Consider the following 20,899-nt stretch of genomic DNA (forward strand, 5'->3'; position numbering starts at 1 on the left):
TTTCCATTCAGCTTGAACAAACTTCAAGGCATTCAGAAAACCAGCTTTACTTTTGAAAGAGAGAGATGGCTATTCCACCAGTTTCTAGTTCACGGTACTTCTCTTTTTTATAAAAAAAAAAAAAAAATCACTACAGTTGTTAGTTGGAAAATCTTCTCAAGCAGCTGGCCAATCGGATATCAGGTTGGAGTTAAACTCTTCATTATTTCTTCAGCTGTTTTGATCATTACATTGTGAAATTCTTAAAAGCCTTAAAAACATGTTCAAAGTTAAGTTAATAGCAAGTTGCCAGTGAAAACATTCTACATTATTTCACTGGTTATGCATTGTTAAGTTGAACTGAAAGAGAGATAAAGAGGAAAAAATGGATTTTAAGGTTCTTTCAAGCCTCGACTCGACATCCCTGCGGAGAAACAACTCAGATCAAAAAGCAACGAAATTGCCTGAGAATAAAGGCGGTCCCTTGAAGAGAAGCGAGCGGATGAGGAATCTGTCATTTGCTATGATAAAAGGGAATATTTAGTGTTTTTTTTACTCGGTACAGACACCAGCCTCTACCCACAGAACGGACTGATAGACATGTCAATACGCTCCAATATGATAACTTCAAGAACGCTCTGACAATCAGAGCGGTGCAGAAACACACACTGGTGCAGAAGTGAGCGTTGAAACATTTAACTAGCAGAAGTTTGTCTCCGAGTGAAGGAGGGATTCCCAGCAGCTGCTTTTAGGCAAATGGAAATTGATTGTGGGTTGATTGTTATAGCTGGGAGCATGGGGTATAACAGGAAACCGAATGTCTCCTCTCATCTTCACCTGTGTCTTCATTTGGATCATCACTCCACTGTTTCTTCCTTTTAGGACTTTATTAGAGTCATTATTTTAAGTTTGGTCACTTCAGTATTCTTTTCAACTTTAACTCTGCAAATTTGCTTGTGTTTAAAGCTCCAAATTCATTTGAACATCCAGCATGAAGACGGCTCCACAGGGCATCTTTGATTTATAAGCCACACCCCCTGGTTCTGTAATCCCAGCTGCATGCTCTGGAAGCACACATTATCTATCTAGATCATCAATTGGTTCACACCCACATGAGAAATCAATATTATCCACTGGTCTGATCTGCTATAGTCTGACAGACAAACAAAAAGTTTCGGCCAAAGTTGGATTCGGCAAGTCAGGCTTTTTAAAGCCCAGATATTACAAAAAAAAATTGTAATTGGTGCGTCCCTTGTGTTTATGATGCAGCATATAGATCCACATCTAGAAGATTTAAGGACAGGTAGTGGCTGACATGTCACACAAATGATGGGATACAGAAACTGTGCTGTGCTATGCTTAGCCTTCCTGTTATCTGCTGTAATTCTCACTCTCTCTTGCAAGAACAAATCAAATCTATCATAGAAACGTATTTGTTCGACTTTTGTAGAAAAGTTTCTATCAAACCTTTTGCATTATGTCTCCATTTACTTATTCTAAAAACAACTAACTCTTAATTCTTCTTCCCTCAGTAGCAACTTCCTCACTGAAGAGGGTTGCAGCTAATGGAACCTGGTGGCACTCAGATATTGGTGTGTTCACTGATTGGAAAATATATCGAATTTTTGAGTTTCTGACAAGCCGGGCACAAGTCGGGAGCGCTCGGTGCGAAAGTTCTCGACGCGTCTCTCATTTCACTCAATGTTCCGAGTCATTACCAGCTCATCATCTCATTTGTCTCATTTTTCTTCTCTCCCTCCCCTCCTCCACCCCGTCGCCTCCTCTAACATCACTCCATCGCAGTCGGCCACTCGTGTAAGTATTCCATTTCATTCCATCGCTTGTATATTTGCGTGTGTTTGTGTGTGAGCGATCCCTCTCGGGTTGCCATGTTTCAGACAGCAGCCACTAACGCGGATGCCCGTCTGCCTGAAAGCATAAACGGATAATCAATTAGCAGGGAAGGCCTTCTACGATCAGGAAGGAAGGCTTTTTATTTCCACCACTCTCGTGGCGCATCATCGAACGATTGGACCTTGGGAAGCAGGAAGCAGGGCTCCCATTAATACCAGGGATCTTTAATTCAGAATCCAAACCTTCAGCCTTTGTCAAATGAATTAAAAGGAGGCGATGCGGCTGCAGTTTAATTCCGATTAATCCAACGTACCCGAAGAATTCAATTTGCTCTCTGGGTTGAAATGCATCTACGTGGAAGTGATAAATGTGTGCTAATGCCAGTTGTATGTCTGTGAACGAGATGTCCGTCGGGGACACAGAAGCAGGATTCCTTACTAGTTTTAACTCTCCGACGTTCTGGTGTGCGGAGCTTCCTGTTTGCATTCCTTCAAGACAAACATGTAATTGAGGTCAGGAGCTTAAACTGAGGCCGAGGCTTTCAGTCGGCTGCTGTTCAGGCTGCATAAACAGTGGAGTCGTGCCGTTTTTCAGGAAAGGTTAATACAGCGGTTCTTAGTGGTGGCGGTTATGCTTTCTACCCAACATTAATGTTTCTTTAAAGGAGGAGAAAAAAAACGAAGTTTCATCTGAGACCCATTCTGCCTGTCAGAAGAGATGAGGTGAAATAAAGATTTCCAGCTATTAACACATTTAAAGACTTAAGTAAGTCATGCTGGAGTGATGCATTTAAGTGTGAAGTTTGTGTGGAAAATCTCATTGAACTGAGCTAGAAGTCACTGTAGAGAGTTGAAAGTAACAGTCGATGTTAATTATTGAAAATTACTGTTTTGTAACCCTGACCGACCATAAAGCAGCTTTTACGTTTTGCTGACCCTTCTGGGCCACCGTACCATGTTCAAACGTAGCTGCTTTTTTTTTGACAATAACCCCAGTTTCATCTGAAGAAACACCAGAGCATGATGCTGCCACTACCATGTTTAACTACAGGCGTGATGTTTGATGGTCGGTTCTTGTTGTCAAACTTACCTTTTTAGATTGTGGCCAAAAACTTCATGTTTGGTTTCATCAGAACATAACATGTTCTCCCGTAAACGTACTACTTATATTACTGTTGTTTTTTTGTTTGTTTGTTTTATTTTTGTGACACATTTTGCCATGGTAACAAACGGAGGTTAATGTTTAGAAGGTTTTGGGAAAGTTTAGGCAGGCCAGATATAAGGAGAGGCTGCTGTAACAACAACGGCGGCCATGTTTTACCGTTTTATCTTCTCTCAGCCTTTGTAAGGTCACTGTTGTCCCATATTGCCGCAATTAGTTTATCTGTACCATAACTAATATTAATTATGATATGCTGTCTGATACCTGGCTGAGAAGATTCTCTCCAGCTTCTCTGCCAATTTGGCTTCAAGGAGCAGATTACAGGAAATCGCTAGAATAAGAGCTGAATGCTACAATGTTAGGATTTAGTATTTTTTCCCCCATCTTACATCTGACTGATATGCTCATTTTCAAATAATGCACTGACTGTGAACACACTCATGTCCAGACAACACAGAAGCGTCGGTTTATCCGTGATCCAAATGAATCCTCCAATCCTACACTTGATTGAAACCGTGTGCTTCCAGAGAGATCCTAATGCTCACGGAGCGAGAAAGACAACTAGACGGATTCCATTGTGTCCTTAGGTTTGAACTTGCATATGCTTACATTTGATCGGTACAACTTTCAGAGTTCTTACTCATTTAAATCTGAAAATGAAATTTCATTGGCAAACGAGAACGCACAGCGAAGAAAATATGTCTCTGAAGACCAGCGAGGCTTTGAAATGTTCTTATTCTGAGTGTTCTTCTCCTCTTTCCCCAAGGTGCTGCGACTTTAGAAAGTAATCAAAGTCCTGCTTCTGTGGCTTTCTTTCTTGAGCTATTTAAAGCATCATCATTCTTTAAGTTCCTTTATTGATGTTGGATAAAGAAGTTGGAGCTCAGGGCAAAAAAAGAAAAAAGAAAAGAAAAAAAAAGGCTACCTTCCAATTAAATGTAAGCTCTGATGAATTATAGCCCGACTGCAATACATAGCTCCATGGAAATAACCAAGTACTCAGTCTTCATTTGGGAGTGAAAACAGTCTGAGGGAAGAAATAATGTTTAAATGTAAGAGCAGGGGTGTGTTACGAGGAAGCGGGGGTCGTCGTGGCGTAGGGGAGTGTTTGTTGGAGGCAACATGTGTGAAACAGCGTCTGGGACTCTGACAGCTGCCTGTCACATCTAAGCCCCCGAAGGAGCTCCTGCTGGAAGTGTGTGTGTGTGTGTGTGTGTGTGTTTAGCCATGTGTCTGCAAACGATATGCGAGACGTGCATGCAAAGGAGAAGAGGGTTGGGGGGGCGCGGGAGAGATGGGGGCAACATCCTCTGCTTGTGATCACTTTGTCTGTCTTTGCTGTGTGATTTGAACAACACGGCGAGTTCGTGCAGCAGCGGTGGAACAAACTCCCACTCTGATCTCCGAGCGGCACTCGGTAGGTGGCGAACAGCTGAGCCCAAACGTTTCCCCTGCCTCGGTTTGTTTGCAACGGGCTTGTGTTGATCAAACCGGGAGCTGAGCTGAAGGTTCAGCTGGTCCCGACTTCCACTTCGTTCTGCAGAAGCTTAGAAAATGGTGATATTTCAGAATCTGCTGTTTGGCTCAGATTAGGGGAGATTAGACTCCCAATGATTGTAGATTTTAGGATTAATAATATCTAACCAGTTAACAACTTACAGTGAACACTGTGCAGACAGGACCATCTGGTCAGTCTTTATTCTCGCTCCGCTCTGGGTTTCCAGACAGAACAGGACAGCCCTTCAGTCCACTGGTCACTGTATTCTTATTTTAGTCTCAAAAAGTAAAAATAATATCAAAACCTTTTGACTTCCAGAGATTTTTAATGTGGTTTTATAATATTTTCCGTTTAAGTAGGACTCTATGAAGATACAGTTAACCCCTTAAAGCAACAGTATGTAACTTTTATTAAAAGTTTTTACATTTGTCAAAACTAACGTGACGTTGTGAAAGTGTAATATTAATATCTGCTTATGGATCTGCTGTCATACAGAAATAAACCACTAGGTCAGAAACAACTAGTCAGGATTAGATTCTTAGTGCTGTGATCATTCTTGTGTATGTGCTGCTCACACCCTCTCTCTTGCTCTATGTGGTTCAGAGGCAAGTTACCGTGGTCACTGATGACTGTAGATAAACAGTTTTCCTGGAGAAGTAAGTTGTTTCTTCGCCATTAGCACATTTAGCAGCGCGTACGCGAGGATGATCACAGGACATACTTTGTTTGGTCTACCACTGATGCGTATAAAACTGGTTGTGCATTTCTGCACAACTGTCAGCAAAAATGGTGCTAGGTAAGGTGAACACACTGACACATAAGCAATTACAGGATATTAGCGTATTTCTGCTGTTGCTGGATCCTCAGAGGTGCGTTCACACCAGGCCTCTTTAGTCCAGCTCTAGTTCATTTTCCTAGAAAGTCCGGTTTGTTTGGGGAGGTGTGAATGTGTAATCAAACAAAAAAAGCGAACCCTGGTCACCCCTCTCTGTTCAGCTGAAGTGAACTCTGGTGCAGTTTCAAAGCACATGTGAACACCAAGCGGATCGGAGATCGTCCCAAAAGCAGGAAGCAAACTATAGTGCAGAGCATTTTGGGTAGATATAATCTAAACAAATGCTTGGGACCTGCGCTAGCAGGAGAAATGACTCGTCGTATTTTGCCAAAGATAAAAGAGAAATCGGTAACACTTTATTTGAAGGGGGGTGAATAAGACTGTCATGACACTTTCATAAACATGACATAACACATGTCATGAACATGAATAAGTCTTCATGAATATTTATGACTGTTGTCATAAAGCATCATTCGGTAAATTATGACACTTTTAATACAAAGTTGACATTATTCAAAATGTCTGTTATGACAGCTTAACATTAACCAAGAAATCATTACTGACATAAATTTGTTATAAAATAATTACTGATTTCACTTTAAAAATGAGGTAACTTGTAAAGTTTAAACAGTAATGATTTCTTGGTTGTCATGTTCATGACAGGTGTTATGTCATGTTTATGACAGTGTCATGACAATCTTATTCGCCCCACCTTCAAATAAAGTGTTACCGAGAAATCTTACAACCACTAAAATCTGGCACTATTCCATTTTTGTTAACATTTTGTGAAAAACAAAAGTTGCACTTCAGAGGTTTTCAAGTCGTTGCTTCAGCGGTTCTTGGTGCAGACCAACACACTCGAGGGGAGCATGTTTTTGAAAAAGGTTTGGGTAAGCATTTAAACTTGGGCATTTGATAACAGTTTTATTTATTTATTATTTTTGCCAGAAATCCCCGCCCCCATAATTCGACTATTTTCAGAATTGTTTTCAATTTAGACTGAGATTTCGTGCCCGTCTGACTGAAACGCAGAGTAACCAAGAGATTCCCGCTCCAACCAAATTTCCCTCCTTTTAAACTGACAGTTCTTGTCTGGAATGTCGTGGAAATCCGACATGCCAGCCCATGTCTATTTTTACCTCCCTCTTGGCGCGTCAGCCCCTCCGTATGTTCGACAATTCTGGCAACGGGACTTTTCTAAAACATGCCTCCCGACTCAGTCAAAACGCTTCTCTTTGTCTCTCCTTTAGCATTTAACACTCGGCAGTTGACATCCCCGACTTGCTGTCGCTTGGCTCACACGGCGCTGATATTTCATGTGTTATTTTGCATGACAGTAATTTGCCGTCCTTGGTAGGAGCCTGTTAAAGAGGAGTCACTGGTGCACCAAAGAGCCCGCAGCGCTGACTCTTAAATAACTCCACAAGTGACACGCAGACATTGTTTGCTGATTCCTGTCATGTATATTTCAGCGACTCTCTTGCGATCTATATCGTCTTCCACCCCCATTTCTAGTCCCAAGTGCGGATGCTAATGTTCCTCGCTGCCCTAAATCTGAGGCTCAGTGTCGTGCCGAGTGCACCCATTATTGCTAATTATTTATTGCAGCCTCAGGCGACGCGCCAGCTTGCCTCCTCCAATCAAACATTGTTATTCTGCAGACAGGCACTATGTGGTGCAACCAAATGCGGCGTGTTAATTCTGCGCCGTCTTTAAATGTTTGAAAAAGTTTAGTTTTGTAAGAAGGAGAAGGAACTGGTTATTTTTATTTTATTTTATTTTTTTTTGTGGGGGTTGTCTTGCCCTAAAATGGCCTTCAAAGCCCAAAGCTTTAATGTTGGGCATGTTCTTTCTGTTGCTTCTTCATACACATGTACGTATACGTGTGTGTGTGTGTGTGTGTGTGTGTGTGTGTGTGTGTGCGTGTGCGCATGTGAAGTAGCCTGGAGATGATTTATATAAGGAATGGGTATTACTCTGCATTTCTTTAATATTTCAGGGCTTTGCATCAGGCTGTACAGGAAGCCGGTCGCTGAGATCACTTTCTCATGTCCACATGAAGCACAGGGGGGGGAATGTGTGGACTTTGACCTTTAGGGTCAACAGGGAGCTGCCTTTTTGACCCCAGGACATGACCCTCACCAGCTCGGCCAAGCAGCGCCCCCTCCCCTCCCCCCCCCATCTGAGCTGGGATTTATGCCCCTGTTGACACATGGGTCCCCTCCTGTAGCCTCCAGGTTGGGTCCTAAAGTTTGTGTCTGGTGCGTGCCTGAGAGTAATTAAGGAGAATAAGCAATTCAATGTTAGAAAATGTTAATTCTTTACATCAATCTACTTTTAGCCCCCCCCCCCCCCATTTATTGTTCTTGTCAAAAGCTAGCTTTAGACTATTTTGGTGGTCCAAACTGTGACCCCCCCCCTCCACCTCTCTGAAATGTGCAGATGGGAAATGAAAGACCGGCCGTATTGGACTTACCTCACATCAGTCCGATTTTGCACATAGTTTGAACACACTGAAGGAACAATCAAAGGCAAAAGCCCAACTTTTGTGAGTCAGTGATGCGTTCTGCTCATGTTGTTGGTTTTCTCCTCTTTGAACATCAATCGTTGGACTGGGGCGTTTGAAGAAAACAGCGTTTCATGTTTGCTTTAACTGCAACGTTTGGGACGCGAGTTTCGCTTCCACAATTAAGAGTTTTTCTTCCCCCCCCCCACCCACCCCAAATTAGGCGTCCAAATGAGAAACTAGCAGAAGGAACGCGTTTGTTCTCTCCCCTGACTGTGACTGCACATTCTGCCGCTGAATGGCTCTCCTCCTTCCTGTCGTCCCGTCTTTCTGTTCGCTTCTATGCTAATCGAGGGTGAGAATGAAAGAGAAGCAGGAGATCAGGTGGGAAGATGAGAAATCAATTAGGACTGTTGGAGGGCATCATTATGCATTCACACCCCCTCTGCGGAGGAAGGCCTGTCACTTTGCTACAGAATCAATACAAATCAAAGAGGTGTGTGTGTGTGTGTGTGTGTGTGTGTGTGTGTGTGTGTCTTTGTGCATATGAGCGCACACACCTTTACATGCAAGCAGCAGAAAGAAAGTGAGAAAGCCTGCCATTTATCTGCAGCCCCCTTTCTCCTCCTGCCTGACACCAGTTCAAAGACATCTGATTAGCCTCATCACAGAGGTGACCCACAAACCTGGATTCAGACGCCGGGACGTCTCAGCTCGTTTTTTTTTTGTTTTTTTTCGCTTTTCCGCGACAGAGGCTGAATTGTGGCTCTCAGTCGGAGCTGTGAACATTTACAGCGGCGTGCCGTGCTGCTGACTGGAGCCGAGTCGGCCAAGGTTACGCGGGGGCCTTCGTATTGTTCCCTGTTAGTAGAAAATATCCAGTTAGTCATTTCAGTTCATGCACAACATCAGATGGACTTTTACAGCACAAACGGATCAAATTCAGATTGAAATATGTAGCAATATGTGAGTTAATGAGTTTGGTTCATCACAATGCAATCTTGTCTTTAAATCTGTCTGTGCAGTTAAATCGTACAGACAGATTCAATCGCTTTCGGTCCGATTTAATCATATCTGTAACACAGCGCAGTTGATACTGTACAAAGCAATAAGGTCAGGGGTAAACTTCTAACCAGACTCGGTTAGAAGTTTTCAAAAGATCCCGGCTGATTGCGTCGAGGCTTTTGTCCATGCTGAAGTTCTCTCCCATCGAAGAGAAAAACAGCCGGTCTCTGAAATAACCGTGCTAATTATTTTTCAAGAAAACTGTAATGGATTTAGTAGCGATAAGACAGAATAACCGCGGCACAGGCTTGTGTGCGCTTCAACCACATGCAAATTTTGATTTAATTTAACTTAATTGCATAGTCCAGGATGACTTGAATCAGTCAGTTTATTTTTTTTTTTTTTTTTTTTTTGTCATTTTGAATTGCTTCATGAACTGTAACAGAAGAGTAGAGAGATCAGCCTCCTGAAAATGGAAACAAAGCAGAGTTTTGGTTTCTGGAAGTGGAAGTTTTGTTCCACTTGTGTCTGTGCTCCTCCTGTTTCTAACTCTACATTTGTGTTTTAAAGACAAGAAGGAGTCTGACAGAGTCGTCGGTTTAGCTGTCATCAGCTCATTCACTCAGCCTCGCTGCTGGGATATAATATGACATGCAGATTGTTGATATGACCAAATGGGAAGATTTCCACTTTTAAATTTGCCCCTTTCGTCTGTGTTTCTGTCGTGCAGTTCCTCCTCAGATTGTCGTCCGGCCACGAGACCAGATCACGGCTCCGGGTCGGACCGTAACCTTCCTCTGCGGCACCAAGGGAAACCCTCCGCCCGCGGTCTTCTGGCAAAAAGAAGGCAGCCAGGTGAGAACGTGCCTGTCAGAAGCGTGGCGGTAAACACTAAAACACCTTCTGTTCTGAATAAATCTGCCCTCTCAGGCATTTGGCAGGATCTCTCTCTGGCACAATGAGTCTGACTGAAGGCTGAGTTGAGCAGCAGAGAGGCGGGCGGCTGTTGGCGGAGCTCAGATCGGTGATTGTAGACACGGGCCACATTACGTGAAAGTAGCTTCTGCGTTAAATGGATTTCATGGTGATTGCCGTCCTTGCACAGCCTGACCTGTAAATGCAGTTTGTCAACCAGAAATCAAGAATCAGGCATTCAGAGATGCTCGGGGATGAAAATGAAAGTGTTATGAATGCAGATGATCCGGATCGTGAAACGTGTCGTATTTCATCAATTCTGCCTCGTTGTTTTCCTCCTTTCACTGGAGGGATGATGAGGCCAAGGTGTAACGTGTTTTGCCTCGTTGTCTTTGGTTTTACTTCCTGCTTCATGTTCTCCAGACACACTCTGTATTTCAGAAGTGTATCACAATTGTAAAACCAGCTGGTTTGTAATGTTGCCCCGTGTTGTCAACATTCTGGCATGAGAAAAACTTATATCCACGGTACTTTTACACCGAAGCGGTCTTAGTGCTAGATCAGGGCTGGTGCAGGTTCTATAGAAATACAACAAAGAACCAGCAGTGAAGTGAGGAACGACTCTGGAGACGGCTTTTATTTGCACTGTTTTAAGAACGTTTTTTATTCGGGGCGTGGCAAACCTCAGCAGAAGATTAAAGCTAGAAAAAAAACTGAACTTTTAATCCATCAAGGACTGCGTGGTGGCAGAGTTGGTTATCCTGCAGCAACAATGTGCTGTTTTCAAATCCCAAGCAAGGAAATAGACATCTTGGATGCATATTAATATTATACATATATATAGTTTTAACAGATTAAAAACAGTTATTGAGCTCATATGTCCACTTTTTTCAGTGATCTGGCATCAATGAGGACATTTGAACTGGAAAAAAAAAAAAAAAATAAAAAATAAAAAAAAAAAAAATATATATATATATATATATATATATATATATATATATATATATATATATATATATACATATATATATATATATATCAGGGAGGTGGACGTGCGTTTAGTTAAACTCCTTTTGTAGGAAGTTCTTTCAGAAACCCACACCTCTTGACACACTTTGGTTCTTCTCTGCCTCTCGTCGTCTGTAGCTACCTGCTGCAGATTAGAGCCACTCTAACTCACACACGGCATATGCACTTCACCTTCTCATCATCCGCCCGGTGCATTATTCACCAAAGCGTGAGTCTGCACAGGCCTGCATGTCTTCAGAAGCGTGTGTGTGTGTGTGTTTGAATGGGTGAGAGCGTGATAAGCATTACAGCCTGTTGGAATGCTCAGAGACGATGAGAGCGAGAGTGCGTGGGTGCCCGCAGCGTGGCTTCCAGGTATAGATTATAGGGGAGGGCGGACGAGATTGGAGGAGGCCTGAAAAAAATGTGTGTGGGAGAGAAGGTGTGGAGGAGAGAGATAAAGAGGAGAAAGCATAAGGAGGAGGAGAGAGAGCATATGTGGGAAGCATGTTGGGAATGAGGTTTGGAGAGGGTTTCGGAGTCTGCAGTGGCGTTCACACGTCGCTTTGAGGCGACCTGCGGCGGCTCAGCCTGCTCACCTCAGACTCTACTGACCAGGATAAATAATGTTTTACTGTGACCCACACTGAGCACAGCACATCTGAAAAACATCTGGTTGGGTAGAAAATCATACTTAACTATGTGCATAATGTGCATTGTTAAAGCAATTTTCAGTTTCATTTTAGTCTTCGTGAGCTTCCACTTGCAATCGATTAAACTGAATTTAATTCAAGAAAAGTTTGGTTGTTCTAGAAGAACTTTTTTTTTTCTTTCCAGCCTTTAGCTTACATCATATCTTCCAGAAATATTGGAAATGTGTCTGTCGGGGGTAGAGTACCAAAAACATCCTCACTGTTTCACCATGGCACAGTAAAAGCATTCAGGAATAACTGGTGTACATGACATGCTTTTCCATTACAAATGGTGTAGAAAAAAAAACATAATTTGACTGTTATGGTGTTTCCATTAAATAAGAAGTGCCATTAAAATCACACGTGGACATGTTTGTTCATTGAAAAACATTCTGCCGCATCCTCCTCCTCCCACTTCCTGTTGTTTTCTTTTGTCTTTTTCACCAGTAGTAACATCCGGTTGTTGATCACGTGACCCGTGTGCTGCAAAAGTAAAATGATTCCACTGTAGTTTTGCAAATTACGCAAATTTTAATACGGCCAAAACAACAACAAAAAAACACTTTGTCATAACGCAAAAGCTTTTAATTGTAAAATGAGTTTTATGATGTGGCGAATTTATTGCTTAATTCCAATTTGCCCATTTTTAGGTCAATGGAAATGTAGCTGGTGACATTTCTAAAACTGGATGTTTCCTCAGTTGTCTGGTATTTCAGTCTTTGACTGGTCCAAAGGGTCTTTGAGTCACAGAGACGCTACGGGGAAAAATAGTTGTGGTTTCGAAAGCATAGGTTTGCAGAATTCTGCTATACTTGTCAGCTATTAGCCGGCCCATGCCTCATGTGCAGCATAGTGTGTGCAGGTGTGTGTGTGTGTTGTGCATTGGGATAAAACTAAACTGTACAGGCAGCTGAAAGGAGAGCCAGATTGATACTTTCCTGTGTAAATATGATTTTAAGATGAGGCTTTTTAGCCTTTTGTGGCCCTTCTAATAGAACGAGAGGAGAAACACTGTTGTTATTTGAATGCCAGACCAGAATTCATGGTTTGACATTACACCATTCTGTTAGTCGATGGGCACCGATCAGAGATTCTGTGGTCACCTTCACAACTTGTTGCAGTGTGACCTGTTGGTGCATGTGCAACATAAGGACGCCGCCGCTTGTTTTTCTGCTCCAGATCCTGCTGTTCCCCATCCAGGAGCCTTCTCATTCCAGTCGTTTCTCTGTGTCTCTGAGCGGCGAGCTCACCATCGCGGACGTGCAAGTGGAAGACTCTGGCTACTACATCTGCCAGGCCATCAGCGTGGCCGGCAGCATCCTGACCAAAGCCCTGCTGGAGGTGGAAAGTGGTGAGTTTAAGCACAGAGTGACTCGTGTTGACCAGGAGCGACGTTAAGATCCTGAAGTTTGCTACGTTTTTATGAAATTTAGGTCTTATGTTTTGACTTGTCCCTTGTTTTTTTTAACAGAAGGCTTGTGTTCTGCTTTTTTTTTTTTTTTTTTTTAAATTCACAGTTTACACACGCTACGACATTCACATTAGCTTCCTGTGGGCTCCACAAGAATTCTGAAAAACACTCTCACATCCATCTCCACTGAAAACATCCTCCTTCCCCAATCTCTTCTCTAATCTGATGTAATCAAAGGGGACAACTGCTGATAGTTTTATGCAAATAACTCGGCTGCAACATATGCTTCCTTCTCTGCATCGCTCCCAATCAGCTGGGATTTTGTTCAGCTCCATCTGCAGTAAACCCCCTTCCTCCGTCCCCCCGCCAACCTCTCTGTTGACTTTTCACATTTTCAGTTTAACTCCAGTTAGCTGATGATATCAGATCTCAAATCAGCATAGAATACTAATGATGTTACGGTCCACGTCTTTAAGCAAATGTTAAATGCAGTGTGAAGTAGGTGCTCTAATTTTGCACAGTGACTGCATGTCAATGGCTCTGAAAGCATGACTTACCTCCATGCAAAACACATTAGACACAGTCTTCAACTCGCCCTGCAACATTTGGGGAATTTATGCTACCGAGCCGGTCCTAGTGTGGCTCCGCTTATTCATTCCACTTCTGCTTCAGTTTTTATGTTTGACAAAAAAAGGGATTTTGGGTGGAAGCTGCAGTCAGTCAGTCAGGTGAATGAGTCCAGCTTTTTATCCCAGAGCTTATTCAAGTCTCCAACCAGCTTCCTCTTTAGGAAATCTATCTACAATCTTCACAGATAGTAGCTGCAGTTTTACGTAAGAAAGGCATGTGTATCAACCAAAAAAAAAAAAAAAAAAAAAAAAAAAAAAACGTGTACTATATTCTAAAGCTATAGCTGGGACTCTAGAAGACAAAAATACACAAACAGCTATGAAGTGTTTTTGTTTATTTTGCAGTTTTATTTTAAATTCGCTGGGTTCACTCTGAAAGTAAAACGACTGCAACACGTTTCGTTCTGTACCTCACCGTTGCATTGTGTCATTGAAAACACAATCTGGTTTTCTCTGATGTCAAGCAGGTCTGTTCACTAGGACTAAACATAGAGTACCAAACAGTTCGAGGCATATTTTTTTTTAAGATTGATCATAATTTATAGAGTTAAGAATCTGATTATTACATGCATTCAGCAGAGGTTAAATGCAGCAGGGTTTGCGCATCATGACTTCAGTTTGTTCACCCACTGAAATTTCAAAGTCCCACATTTGTACTCATAACATATTCATTGTTCTGTATTGCGCGGAGGGGTCTGTCGCTCTCATAGGAGGTAAAGTAACATCGTCCTGCCTGATAAAAAAAAAAAGAAAAATGAAAAAAAAAATCTATGTCATTGATTTGCATTTTAAAAATGGAGCAAAACACCAGAGAGGTTGGACCTGGGAGCCTTTGAGAGTAGAGGTTCTTCAGTTTGAACATTTTACGTGTCACTTGGCAGAACACACATGAACACAAGTGGAAGCCAAAGAGGAAAGGTTTGATTTTTAGTCTTTGGACAGTAACGAGTGGAGACGCACTGATAAAAAACAATTCCAGATCTGTTTTTCTGCAAGGTTTTCAGCAAAGCCAGATGCGGATTTCAGCTGATTCTAATTTCTGTTTCAGGATTTCAGTTTAATAATATTTGAGCATAGCACTGCAAATTGGTTTTGCCTGTAAAACAGGATCTGCTGTTTTAAAATGAGGACGAAATTATGGTGGAGTTGGTTTTACCTGACTCATCTTATATTATTATGAGTAGCAATAATATAAGGTGAAAACTGCTACTTACAAAAGTAGCAGTTTGTGTTAATAATTTTAAGTTCTTCTATTCTTAATTCTGAGGAAGGCTGACAACAATTTCCAAGTTCAACATGTTGCTTGATAGAGACTAAAAGGATAGAAAAAAGAAACTTCACTGTTTCCTATTCAGCCATCTTTCCTTCTGTTGAAGGTTTTGCTTTCTCTCACTCTCCTGCAGCCCAATTGAGAAATAAAAGGTGCGCCCTCCTTATAAATAACTTCTTTCGGCTCTTTAAAGGCATTAAAATCGATCGATTCTGCTCACCAGCAGATTTTTCGGTGCATTCTAAGAACTGGAAAAGGGAGTTGAGAGATATTGTCCATTCAAACTGTAGAATATGTGATAACCAAACTGGAAAAGATGTTAGCTAGGGGGAGGGAAAACGATGCCAATCAACAATTTAAATAGATTCTAGTAATCCAATAAGGAAAACTAGATATTATCATTTTGTCTGAACTCTTAAATAGTTTTGCTGTCTCCTGTCCCTTCAGCCCCCTCAGACAGGGTCCCTCCCATCATCCGACAGGGGCCAGGCAATCACACTCTGGCTCCCGGTTCCACCGCTCAGCTGCACTGCCACGTCATGGGCAACCCCATCCCCAGCATTCAATGGGAGAAGGATGGCCAGAGGATTCTGGGAAACGACGGACGAGTCAGCCTGATGGAAAATGGCACCTTTCAAATCACCCGCCTCCAGGTGAGACAGCAAGACTCCCACTCTGCCTCCCAGTTCCAACTATTTATCTTATCCTGTTACGCCCCAAACCTAATAACCCGTGCCCACGGTCTGCATAATGTACTTAATGCACTTTGTGCAACATGAACATATTTTATCTGGTGGAACCGGAGACTGTGACCTATGCAGCGTTGTGGTTGGTTCACATGGTGTGTGTTTAAAAGTGGAGCGGAGGTGGAGAATGGCGGCGTGCGATCACCATGATAATGAGAGCGCGAGGCCATTAACGGTCGTTAACACCATCTGACTCCATGCTAATTAAATCCATTCTGCCCAGAATCCCCTCCCGGGTGCAACGCAGCACCTGAGGTCACTGCAGCCTTGACGAGCTTGGAAGAGGCCCGTGCATTAATTGATTGCGGGTTCTCAATGAGTAACGATCTCTGAGACTTGTAATTAAATCCTCAATGCATCAGTGCAAGCGAGGAGTGACTGAGTGAGTCGGGGAGAGACGGAGGTGCAGGAGCAGGCAGGAGGTAGCGGGGAGTTTGAAAGCTTTCTTTTTAACCTCACTCGTCGTGTAGAGAGGAGAGGTACTGGAAGTGCTCCATTTCCAAAATCCTTTCGGAATGATGCTCAACTGTAGAATTTGATTCGGTGTGATCAGGAGGATGAAAAGAAAAAAAAGAAAAGCTTTAGTTTCAGATAAAAGAACAAAACGTCTACCGTCGAGTTCACTCCAGACACTGATCCTGTTATTTGAGTCCAAACAGAGAGTCAAGTTCAGCAGTCATATTGACTGTGTCCGGTGTAGGTCAGCTGGATTTCTCATTTATCATGTTGACCTGGAGGATGTACAACCTACACAAGTAAACATGAAATATGTCAAAGGAGGAACGATCGAGCAAAAGTTTGCCTAGAACCAAATATTTGCTCTAGTGGGACATGAACCTATTAAACTAGCAGACTACATCTATTCTTTTATATTATTCGCCCCAGTGAATTTCATATTTTGATGCTCAACTATTCATTCCTCTTCAACTTTTTCTGTTTTTCTCACATTTTTACAACATGCACCAATGTGTTTTATTGAGATTTTGTATGATGGACACACAAAGCATAATTATGATGTGGAAAATTACAAATGGCTTGCAACAGCTGGAAATAATAATAATAATAATAATAATAATAATAATAATAATAATAATAATAATAATAAACTGAAATGTGTTCTCAGAGTCTTTGGGACTTTTACAGAACAAGTCTTCTCCCGATCCGTTATTAGCTTATTTAAAATAGCTGCAGATGCACCAATCTGAAAATCTGGGCTGAATCTATTGTCTGATATTAATATTGCTTTCACAAGACAATATTTACTCATATTACACTGCGTAGTATCATAATATCCGGAAGGAAGCTCTTGCTAGGAGAGTTTAGGTTTCCAGACGAACCAGAGTTTGATTAAAACGGACCAAACAGGGCTGGTGTGAACACACTCCAAGTCTGATGGCCGATAACAACAGGCAAATTTAAGCACGCCTGTTTTTTGTACATATTACATATTTTTGCGCATTAGCTGTGATTCAATATAAATGTACCTTATTTGGACCAAATATGCCTATGATGCCTGTAGCAACAGCCTAAGGAGAGCGGCGGAAGCATACGATACGAACCTCAAGACAACCATGAAATCAACTGAACATTTACCCCTTAAATAGTGGGTATAAATAAGTTGATTGGATCGTGGCCCCTGCAGTGGGGCAGATGGTGCGTTTGCTCCTTGTACCCTGGCAAAGACTAGATGCCATTACCCTGGGACTTCTGCCAGACACACACTTCTGCTCTCCCTCACACTGCTGCCAAGGTAGACTGGGAGTGTTTGTGTGTGTTTGCGTGTATGCGCGTGCGTGTGTTGTTGTTAAATGGTTAATGCTGGCATGGGGTAACAGGACGGGGATAGGTAATGCAAGGTGTGGAAGACAAACAAAGCCTGGGGAGATCCAGGAGCTCTGCATGGGGGACAAGTAAACAGATTAAGATGGGGAGTGATTGGGTTATGGTGGGAAATCGTGTTCACAAGTTGTCTTTAAATCCCACTTCACGTATGTTACTGACCGTAATCAGGTTTTCCTTCTGCACTCAACAAACGATGAGCTGACATCATGACCAGGCCTCTGTGAGCCGCAGAACAGAGAGCTAGCAGCCGGTCAGTGAGGGTAGAAGACCTAAACGCCCCCCTCCCACCCTCCCACCCCTCCAAATGTGAATAAAATCATAAATAGAAACATTTTCGCATTGTCAGTTCTCAAGTGTGGGCCACCTCTGTTCAGCTCTCCTCCCTCCCTTTCTGTCTTCCTGTTGCTTCTTCCCATTTTCCTACAATCTGTTTCATTCAGCTCCCACGGCTGCCAGCCTTCATTCGCGGTCAGGTGTCTTGGCAGCTTACCCCCACCAGCCCACCACCGATCAAACACTACCATCTGGGGATCTGCTTTTTCCCATTTCAGGCAACAGAGCACCATCAGCTGCCTCCCAGGTCAACTCAAGATCAGCTCCTCCTCCTCTAGAGGAGGAAGAGCGAGGGACCTGCCATGTAGAGGGGGCGTGGGGAGTGGGAATAACCTGTCCCCGGTTCTGCAGGACAGCCTGACAAGCCACTTAGACCTGAGTAATTCCTCTGTCACTGTTACTGATGAGCTGGCCCACAGATCCAGGAGAGGAGAGGGCTGTGATCACTGACTCATTAGTCATGATGGGCTGCGCTGGGCACATATTCTGCATAATGTATAAGGTTTGCAGTGGGAGGAAAATAGCCTGCGAGTCCGCAAGTGAAAGCCGATGGCGTTTGTGGGTCTGCTTTGTGGAATGATGAACAAACGGGACTGTAACAGCTAATAGCAGAAACCCGACGAGGCCGCATTTCCATTTCAACACAAAGCGCTCTGGACAGCTGGGAAGCATCTGCAGGGCCAACAAGCCACTGCTTAATAGCACATTCAAAACACCTCCTCCCTCCACACGAGTTGCAGCGTTATGGTGGGAGATCTCAATATCAAGGACATGCTTTAACTCACCGAACCATGTCAGAAATGTGGTGGAAAATACACTAATTGCTCGTCGCTTGTTTTTCGAATAGAGCATCCTGCTTGAAAATCCAGGCCAGACGCTTTCTGAGTCAAGTGTTTGTGTTCTCCTTGTGCATGTGTGGCTTTCCCCTCGGTCCTCCAGTGTCCTCCATCAGCACCAAAACAAAACATTCACAGTTAAGTTTATTACCCCTGAGATGTTGGTGCATCTTGTAAGTCCTGGTTTATGGACATCCTGACCTGGTGCACCTCCAGCTGTTTCTCGTTTACCGCTGGGTTAGGCCCCAACCACTGCAGCTCTGAACAGGAAATGGATGGATTTTCTTCCTAAAGCAACAACAGTGCCATTCTAAAGTAGTTTGTTGTATACACTGTTCTCCATTCACATTCTTTTGCCCAATTTGTTCAATTCGATCTGTAACGCTTCTTTCTATCTTGCCATATGTCAGTGTACCAAAAAAGTGTTACATCTATTCATCTGCCCCTGTCTGTCTAGCTATCTGTCCATCCATCGTGCCTTTCCAGCCACCTTGCAGTCATACTGACTACTCAGTTTTGTTTTTACACTAAAGTCACATTCATAATTTTTAATCTAAATCAGAAAGTAGTTTGAGTTGTGATAAGCTGGAAATACTCCGATCATTTAGCAGGCTGAGGTGGATGAATGTTCATCAGTACAGACAAAGTGTCTGCATGCCATACCACAAAACTAGTCTGCGCGTTTTGTGGTATCGTCGCACAAAATAACAAATTACTTGTGCAAAATGTGAATAGCACCTATAGGAAGTCCATATCACAAGTAGAGCATATGAGTGGTGTTGTAGAGTTGTGACACGTCTTTAGTGTCCCGGCTTAGTTGGTCGACAAATTCTGTACGGTAACACGTGAATGGGAATTTATTAATGTGAGGGATATTACTTGCGTCTTTACTCGCATCCTGTTGACACGCCAGTAAATTTAGTTTACCTTATCTTTTATGTGCTTTTTTCATCCAAATGAAAAGTGAAACTCATTCAGAAATCTCTTCAGCGACGCTACATCAGATTGGATTGTGTGCAGTTTAGGTTTCTGTTACCTCCTCTCTCTCTTATTTGTTCAAAGCATTCGCCGGTTTGCCGTGATTCGGCTGGATTTTAAACCCCAAGCTGCAGATAAATAGTTGATAGGGGGGATAAATGAACAAGACCCCTGAAGCAGCACAGTGAAGCTCCAGAAAGCCGGTCAGAGGTGCTGCACATTGTGAGTCATCGCTTACCTCTCTGTCCCACTAAGAGTTTTCCCCAAACATTCCCTGCGTTGCAAGCAATTTCACAGCCCGTCTAGCTTTTGGCTTGGCCCCCCAAAAATTTAATAGCCAACATTCACACACACCACACACAAATAGACCCGGCACATTCATCACACACCTCTTAATTACGTCTACCCTGTCCAGAATACTAAGTAGCCGTATGGCAGAAAAAGACTGGAGCCTCAGAAATCTCAAGACCTCTCCCTGGTCATTAAAATTCAGTCCTTTGATCCTTCCTGCAGCTCTCCGCCTCTGGTGTGAAGGAATCAGACGTGGAACATAAAAGCCACAAGCTTGACTTCAGCTTTGACTTCAAATAGGGCCACTGAGAATATTTCAATTACGGCAACGTTGAAATAACTACAATTGACAAAATCTCCAAAGTTGAACCAATTAATTGAAACAGCTTGTTTATTTAGGTATGCCCAGTAGGGAAATATTCAAACATGGTTATAAGTAATTGATTATAAGGAGAAGTGTGTTTTTTTGGGGTTTTTTGTTGTTGTTTAATTTTTTTTTAAACTTTCAAGTCTTTCTCCAAATATACAGATAAAATATTTAAAAACATTTAATACTGCTTTTGGATTTTTTTTTTTTAATTCGCAGAGATAATATAACAGTTTGTAAGTTTTACTCGCAAGATGTCTTCACTTTAATCATCTACTGTCTAAAAAGTGACAATATCGGTTTTGATTTTTGTTTCAGGTGCAGTTTATTGGGACTTTATGTGAAAGGGTCAGATTACAAATCTACTACTCACTGAATCCACTTCACTCTCTTCAGATTAAAAAACGAATGGCGTTTTGGTCTTTCAGTTTTGTTTTGGTTGTTTTCTTTTTCTCTTTCTGCAGGTGTAGAAGCAGATTTCCAGGGTGTTTTTTTTATATTCCCTTTATTTTTCTTTCTCTCCTCTATTCTTATTATTTTCATTTAAAACCTTTCCCCCTCTTTTCTTTTCCCCTTTCTGTTTCATATCCATGTTCATATTATATATATATATATATAGATAGATAGATAGATAGATAGATAGATAAATCTTTATTGTCATTGTCACAAGAACAACGAAATTTAAAAAGTGCCGTCAGTCAGTGCATATGCTTAAGAAAAAAACAAAAAAAAACAAAACAACA

At 42.3% G+C, this 20,899-nt stretch overlaps 1 protein-coding gene across 3 annotated transcripts in view; it reads left to right on the forward strand.

The window, feature by feature from the left end:
* The window catches only part of LOC106935543 (roundabout homolog 3-like), a 97,889-nt gene that overhangs the window by 50,060 nt on the left and 26,930 nt on the right, over positions 1 to 20,899 (forward strand). For 2 of the 3 annotated variants that reach the window (XM_015016049.1, XM_015016050.1), the window contains exons 7-10: positions 1,783 to 1,794; positions 9,569 to 9,693; positions 12,633 to 12,804; positions 15,211 to 15,416. In XM_015016049.1, the coding sequence (XP_014871535.1) occupies positions 1,783 to 1,794; positions 9,569 to 9,693; positions 12,633 to 12,804; positions 15,211 to 15,416 (515 nt within the window). The remainder of the gene's footprint in view (positions 1 to 1,782; positions 1,795 to 9,568; positions 9,694 to 12,632; positions 12,805 to 15,210; positions 15,417 to 20,899) is intronic. The other variant, XM_015016051.1, reaches the window with a different exon arrangement.

The sequence above is a fragment of the Poecilia latipinna genome, unplaced genomic scaffold, assembly GCF_001443285.1.
Source record: "Poecilia latipinna isolate Pla-1442-1.1 unplaced genomic scaffold, P_latipinna-1.0 Scaffold1977, whole genome shotgun sequence".
Classification (NCBI taxonomy): Eukaryota; Metazoa; Chordata; class Actinopteri; order Cyprinodontiformes; family Poeciliidae; genus Poecilia; species Poecilia latipinna.